The sequence below is a fragment of the Toxotes jaculatrix genome, chromosome 18 (genome assembly GCF_017976425.1).
Source record: "Toxotes jaculatrix isolate fToxJac2 chromosome 18, fToxJac2.pri, whole genome shotgun sequence".
Taxonomy (NCBI): Eukaryota; Metazoa; Chordata; class Actinopteri; family Toxotidae; genus Toxotes; species Toxotes jaculatrix.
In genome coordinates this window covers 8,422,549-8,430,311 of record NC_054411.1, presented here as the reverse complement: position 1 = coordinate 8,430,311, position 7,763 = coordinate 8,422,549, and the positions used below count along the sequence as shown (strand labels likewise).

Here is a 7,763-nt window from a genome sequence, read left to right as displayed (position 1 = left end):
GTTTTTTTTTCTAGACTCTTTCATATAATTTGAAAAGAAGGACATATCTGGAATGACAGCCTTTATTCATGTAAATACAGTCTTCCATTTAAATTGGGCATTACAACATACTAAGGACATTTTTAAATCTCCTTTGTGCAGTTTGGCTTTTTTAAAGTTTTCTGAAGATGAGGCATTTGTAGTATTCTTCCATCTCAATCTGCAAATAAAACATTACAGGTGTAAAAGCTACATTATAATTATTATCAGATAGTTACCCCAAACTACAGTATGACTCACCATCCTCTCCATACGCAACCCGTTCCCGTAGGCCATCTGTCTCAGTACATCGATGTCTGGAAGACCCCACTCCGGATTCCTGTGTAACAGAATTAGACAAGTCAGTCTTCACCAGCCACCAACACATACTGTTGTCATGTAGTAATATATGACCAAAGTAAAATAAACACCCACTCACATTTTTCGAAGCTCTGCATCCAGGTCCTCATTACAGCTTGGTGTAATGATGCCATTAATAGCATACACCTGAAAGATATTTAATGGTTGTAAATCTTAACTGTGTGTTTTTAAAGACTTGTTCCATTCTTTAGATTTTCACGTTTACATTATGAAGGCGTGATAAGTGCTATTGGCACATACCCCGTATGTTATCAAAAGGCCATTCTGTCTGAGGATCTGACCTGCTCCACTGAAAACACCCTTGAAAATTGGCAACACACAAAAAAGAACGTTTTCAGATTCTGTTTCATAAATGCAGCACATCATGGTTTTCCCCCAGCCAATTAGATCAACATCTATGTTTGTTTTTGGATGACCAGGCCTACCTGTGCTGTCTTGAACGAACTGTATTGCAATAAGTTAATGGCAATAATAATATCACAGGAGCTGCGAGGAAGACCTGCCCATTTCTCCCACGGTTCGCTGGCATCCAGGTGGACAGGCTGCAGCACTGTCTTGGCATGGGTTGCAGCAATGTATGCCTTGATACTGTAAACAAGTCAGGCAGACTCAACCTTACATTTTTGCTTCAAATTCCTTACATTCTCATAAATCACTTTCATATCCATATATTACTGTATTAACTGGAAAGTGCACAACCTGTTGCTATACAAGACACAAACCTGTCCCGTGACTCCTCTTTGATGTCTGATGGCTGCCAGGTGACAAAGGACATCTTCTGGGCAAAGCGTATTACATGCTGCCCAGTTCCAGAGCCCAGCTCTAAGGCAAACAGCTGCCTGTGGGACTGGTCCTCCAGCACATCTTCAAGCACTGAACACAGACCCTCCCAGTTCCTCTCTGCTTGAGGAGACAGCAGCATGGTCTGAAGGAAAGAAGAAGAAAGACATGTCACCCTATTATCTTGTGCTGCCAGCCTATGCATTGATTTGCTCTCTCAGATGATCTCTCTTACCTTTGCTTTGCGCTGGCTGGCAGAAACTAGCTGGGAAATGGCATTTTGTTGGAAGCTGGATGTGGTGGATGACTGTAACAGCAGATGGCTGCAGAGATTACCTGGTTAAGAGGATTCACTCTGTGCTCCTCCCCAGTGTCCAGCACTGGTAAAGTGCAGGTACAACACAGCTCCATTCAATTAGGACAATAAAGTTGTGCCTGAATATTACACAGCAACTGTTTTCCTAAAAGTGCAAATATGCAGTCAATTACATTTAGTGGGATACCAATCAACAGGATGATCACCATAATGTGTGGTGTAAATATAATCTGGAATAACAAATATAGCAAACATTTGAACATTTCCGGACAATATCTACACAACCACATAATTTAATGTCTCTGCAAAGCAACCTTTGGCCAACTTTTGTTGTTTTTAAATTGTGCTCTATAAATATGACTTCACTTGGTAACCTTTTTCCTATGTTTTAATTTAAAGAAAAAGAAATCTTTGATTTTGAGGAAAGGCTATTTTTTTTTTTATTTCAGTTTGCTGCAGGAGTTTATCTTCTTTTCACTTCAAACCAACAATGTGTGTGTAATATTCCACATACACGTGTAACTATAAGTATTGTCTCGCCTTCTCCTTTATTTATTTATTTATTAAACAGGTCCCTTACGGGCCCCCGTAGATTTTCTAACAGTTCACGCAGGGCATTGTGGGTAGGTCAGGCGCCATGTGCTTTTGAGGCAGAGGGGCTGGAAGGAGACCTGTCTGCGACAAACTTGGCTTGTTTTTAGAGGGACACTGGGACAAAAGGCTCCACTTCGCGTTAGGCATGTACTGCACCAGACGCTGCCTCCGGACCGCGCTGCGGGCTGCGGCGGTCACACACCGGTACGTAACGTCCTCCGAGCGGGCAACAGTCACTCACGTAACACCGGCGCAGCGGTAACGGTACATCAGTGTCCGACTGTTTGCTTCTTCAAGGGCAGACAGCCGCTGACTGCTGCGAGTGGCTCTGGTCGTTAGACTCGTGGTTGTCTGTGTAGCTTTTGTAAATAGAGAGGGTGCTTTTTTGTCTGCAGTTAAAACGAAGTTTCACGTTTTACGGTTGTGTGATAAGTGGGTTAGCCAGCGCTAGCTCGCTAACTTCTCCCGGTGGTTAATGCTCCCTCACAGACTTGAACTTCCAGCGTTATGAACCAGTGATCGCTGCAGTTAGTCTTGGAACATTTTGTCCTCGTGTTTAGTTTTTCGAGAAAAGAAGGAATCAAATATGCAGTAGTTGGATATTTTTCCTCCCTTTAAGTTGCTCTCCTTCTGACAGCCAAGGTCACACTCCAGTAACTGGAAATTCATGTTTTTTATTTGTCAAATAACTACAAACTGCATCTCCTACGGTGTTCGTGTAAAGCTGTACACTGAGCAAACTTGTGGTCACTACTAACAAGCCAAAAGGATTGGGATTACATTTTGATTGCTCCAGTTAAAGGTGTGAATGCATCCTCCAAAGCGAATTATGATTAAGTTAATTTAAATTTTCAGCTGTACATCGTGAATGTAACTTATAAATAAGCTTTTACTGCATGTCAGGCAGGTGACACCTCCCACACATTTGGATACCAGTCAAGGACTGGAAGCCTGAACCCACAGCAAAAACCTCTTATCTAAGGACTCCTTAGACACAATATTTAGAAAAGGTCAGAAATTATTAGTGAAGACACAGAATTAGATTGTATTCTGAGGCCAGATGTGAACTACAGATGTTCCCATCTGAATATATAAACACTGGATAACTCAAGATGCAAAATGTCCTGTACCCTGGCCTTTAAAGACCAGGCACAGTCAGTCATTTAGCTAATCCACTTTCATTCATTTTCCAGGCAACAGCTTCAGCGGCAGACGCCGGCCCTGTGTGCTCTCCGACTTCTGAAGACCAGTCCAGCCACCCACTCAGATGCCATTGCCACCCCTCCTTTAGATGGAGCACCCAAACAGTATTCTCCCAAAGTCCAACAGCTTGTTAATGACATTGCCAGCCTCACTTTGTTAGAGGTGTCAGACCTCAATGAGCTCCTCAAGGTTTGTGGAAAACTTTAAATACTACATTCAAAGCACAGTGCACCTTGTCAGATAGTGGTTTCTGTGATCCATCTGTTTTGTCATGTTGAGTGATTATTTTCTTTTTTTTCTTCTTTGTCATAGAAAACTCTGAATATTCAGGATGTTGGAATGATGCCGATGGGGGCGATGGCTGCATCAGCTGTACCTGCAGCTCAGGTGAGAATCAATTCACAGAGGATGGGCAGTTTTATGAGAACAACTTATAATAAATTATCATCTACTAGAATACCACCACCGCAAAGTACAACTTATAAACTGACTGAAAAATTAGACATTCCTATGATTCATTATCATGCCAAAGTGTCTTACTGACTAGCAGCTAATACGTACAGTGGAGTGTACAAGTGTACATATAAATATGCTCTTTTTCCCCTCCCCTTGTGTGAAACTAGGCCGCAGAGGAAGAGGAGGCACCAGTAAAGAAAGAGCAGACTCACTTCACAGTCAAATTGACAGAATTAAAGGCAGCTGAAAAAGTCAAACTTATAAAGGAAGTGAAGAACTGCATCCAAGGATTGAATCTGGTGCAGGTAAGTCTCATCATTAGTCATTTAAAGGTACGCTGTAGAGGTTTTTGCTACTATTAACACTAAGAAGCAAGGACCATATACATGGACATTCCTGCTCCCAGGTTTGTGTTATTCTGCTGACTGACAGCCAGTGGCAGTAATGTGCCTAGAAATAAGGGCTAACTTGCTTAGTAAACATGAAAGTAAAGAATTTAGGGCTTAAAATGTGTGAAGAATAAGCTTTTCAAATGTCTTATCAGAATACACTTAATGCATTCTGGTGAGAAACTCTGAATGTAAACAAATACTTTTTCCATTCCACTGTTTTCTTATGAGTGTAATATGGTCTTAAAGGCAGCGGAAATACTGTATGTTGGGCAACAAGATACAGTATTTGAGTTTGGGCAGACTTTATTATAACTAATATTGGCTTTATCCTTCCTAAACCAGGCTAAGAAGCTAGTGGAGTCTCTTCCTCAGGAAATCCGGGCCAATGTATCCAAAGAGGAGGCAGAGAAACTGAAAGCGGCCCTGGAGGCAGCAGGCGGGACCGTGGTGTTAGAGTAGATCTCTGTGCTCACCTGCCCACCTGTTCTCCACCATTTTGCTGCTCATGCACTTCGTCCTTCATTCTATTTTTTTTCTTTTTTTTTTTTTTTTACACAACAAAGAAGACAGGATCCCAGGAGAAAAAGAAACAAAGAAATGCCTTCTGACATTAATACTGTCTCTTAACAGTGTCAGGTGGGGCGGCAACTCAGACTGAACTTTCCAGGCACAAAGCCTGCACAAACGGCCGCCCTGCTGTTTGCTTGTCAGTGTGTCTGCTCATGTGTCTGTCTGATACTGGCCTGAAATACTGGCCTGTGTGCCCAGTAAGTCAGTTGATCATTCTGTGGGCGTGTGTTAAACTTTTCACAGAAGGAAAGATTATGCTGTAGGGACATGGTTACCATTCCCTATGTTGAACAACACCAGATACTGTATCTAGGTCAGGGGATGGCAGGACTGAGTCCTTATGTTGCTCATAGACTTGTTAATAATGTGATTAAAGTTGAAATCTCCATATTTATCTTCTCTTATGTGTTCTTATATTGATCTTGTGGTTGATTTAGTGCAAAATGATGGATATGACAACTTTAAAACTGATAAGAATGAAACTGAAAGATTCATTTAATGTGTGTTGTGTTGCTTTAAATACATTTGTATATTGTAATTGCTTAAGGAAGAGGTGAATGTTCTTATCTGCAGTAGACTGCATCCTGTTTCACTGCTGCTCACCACTAGAGTTCATAATATCTCAGTGGTTGTTTGAACCACATTTTAATGATTGATTTTCAACATCTACAGGTGAAAATGTCCACATGAGTCCCTCACAATAAAGTGGGCCTTTTTTCATAAAGGAAGAGCACAGGTGTTATTAACTGGCTCCGCATTGCTAAGTGTCCTGGTCAGTCAGTCAGTGTGACAGTGAGTCAGCATTCACAATACCAGAGTCCGGAAACCTAAGCTGCTAAAACGGAATTCAGCCATTATTTATTTTATTGTTTACACCAGTGCTTTCCCTGCTGTGACTTGTAAAAAGGTCATCTGTGAAAGAAAGGACTACTAGTCATCACTAGATGGAAAAAAAAAACTGAAAACACCTGTATGGCTCCTTTATGTTGGGTTAATGGGACATGAGCATTTTTCCAACACACTTGTAGGAGGTATAATTTTCATGTTACTGCTCGTGTTTTGTAAAAAATTTAAACAGATGCTGGATGTATTTTGTGATGAACTCTGTGTACCTTTTGACGTGATGATACCACTAGGTGGTGTCTGGAGTCTGTGTTTAAGCCTGTTTTTGACACTTGGTTGAAGTTTGCCTTGAACAAGATAACAGATGCGATTGAAATGTTGAGATAAAATCTTAGTGATGTGTTACCATCCCATCAAAATAATCGACCTAATCGAGGACCTAATTCTTGGCATGTGTTTGATAACTGTATATTTTCAGTGCTGTTTCAGAAATTCAGGAGATCACAGGGTAAATCTATGGCCTAAGGCATATTTAATGGGATGGGAGATATTTATAAAGTCTCACATGTAAGTCATTGCTTTTGCTGTGGCACTACTTTATCAGTAGGGGGTTGTGTTTCCTATTTTATTGAGAAAGCTAATAGGATTAAATACCTATTAAGTCCAAACAGACACTATATCGGTTAGACTTGGGTTTTAATCTGTAGCCCATTTGAGAATAGATTCATAATAAACTCAGGGACACCCACATAGATTGCACCTACATTTTGCCTTAAGTGCAAGGCACCTGAGTAAGTGTAGGATGATGGATAAGAATGAGGAGGAGATGACTTGCAGCAAAGCTCTCATGCTGAATTGAAATCAAGGCTAGATATATGGTACCCACATTAGTCAGCTCCCTCCAGAGCCCATGAGCTGAAACCAGGACAAACTTCAGACTGATGCTGAATTACTTATCTTTTTCAGAGGCACTGGAAAACACACTGAAGAGATGGTCAAAGCGCATTGTCAAAAAGATTGTACAAAGAGGATAATTAGCCCTGAATACCATTAATGGATAAAATACAAGGATGAATGAGAGCATACATTTACTCTACCCAGAGGGACTATAAACACCATGGATATTACATACAAAAGGAATAGTAAAATAGATTTTCATCATCAGCTGCTTATCTGGGTCTGGGCCCAGGTCGCAGGGGCGACTGCCGCCCAGTCCACAATGCACTGAAGCAGTGCCGCCCAGAGTGGGGAGTTAATTCACTCTTTTGCATGAGGAGGGAGGTACCCTGATGCACACCAGGCGGAGTGAGGGTTTTACCTCCTTAACTCAGTTAAATACGATGTCTTTAAGCCGTGACGGTGCGACTGTGGGGCAGCATTTACAACACCAGAGTCCTGAAACTGCTAAATGCAATTCAACCATCACTTTTATTAATCATACCTGTGCCTTTCCTACTGTCAAAATATTGCAAAACAAATACTAGGAAGAGATAGAAGAAAGAAAGAAGCAGTTTTTGGTGATGTTGAATTGTGTGGGCCTGTTATTTAATCCATTTATATCCCATTAACATTAACAGCTAAATAACAGAAACACCTCGCTGTAGATTGCAATACAGTTCAACAGCACTGCAAACTGCAGCCTCCAAAAACATAAAGATGAATCAGCTTCAGCAAATAAACTGCCAACTTAATGTTTATGATAACAAACTGTCACTGGCTGTTGTCACGCGTGTCTATGTGTCAGATCCTGCAGCACAGTGTGTTTGCTCATGTCTTGCCTTTGCTCTGACTTAGATCAGATATCCAGTTGCTGTTTCTGTCATCTGTCATGAGTCCCCTGCCTGTCACTCCGCCTCTGAGTCAGCACGCATGGTGCAGTGCCCGGCTGCCCATTCACGCCACTGATGCACTACTCATTTAAGCATTTCCCTACTAAAAACCAAAACTACAAGAAAAATTGATCAAAAAATAACGCTTGTATAGACTATCGTTGAATGTTCATCAGTAAATAGGAGTGAGGACATTCAGTCTGTTTTTGACCTTGTGACCTTGAGACTGAATGCTATATTGAGACTGCTGCATCTGTTCTTGACAAATATTTGTTTGAACTTTCTGACCTCTGATCTGTGTTAGTTGAATCCTGGGATTCTGGCACACCACATTCATAAAACTATTAGCAGCAGTCATGCTGACTTACTATTTTTATATTA

The 7,763-nt window shown here is 41.2% G+C and overlaps 2 protein-coding genes across 2 annotated transcripts; one reads left to right on the top strand and one right to left on the bottom strand.

Moving 5' to 3' along the window:
- Nucleotides 1-151: 151 nt before the first annotated feature.
- On the bottom strand, nt 152-1,321 carry zgc:103625 (methyltransferase-like 26 B). The gene is made up of 6 exons (XM_041063187.1): nt 1,122-1,321; nt 825-987; nt 640-699; nt 458-525; nt 280-358; nt 152-199 (listed from the first exon to the last, which is right to left on the bottom strand). The coding sequence occupies exons 1-6, from the start codon at nt 1,319-1,321 to the stop codon at nt 152-154; spliced, it is 618 nt and encodes a 205-aa protein (XP_040919121.1).
- A 792-nt stretch (nt 1,322-2,113) lies between these two features.
- On the top strand, nt 2,114-6,090 carry mrpl12 (mitochondrial ribosomal protein L12). Its single transcript, XM_041061654.1, has 5 exons — nt 2,114-2,293; nt 3,283-3,481; nt 3,605-3,679; nt 3,916-4,053; nt 4,483-6,090. Exons 1-5 carry the CDS (start codon nt 2,235-2,237, stop codon nt 4,597-4,599), a joined length of 588 nt encoding a protein of 195 aa, XP_040917588.1. The 5' UTR covers nt 2,114-2,234; the 3' UTR covers nt 4,600-6,090.
- Nucleotides 6,091-7,763: the final 1,673 nt, after the last annotated feature.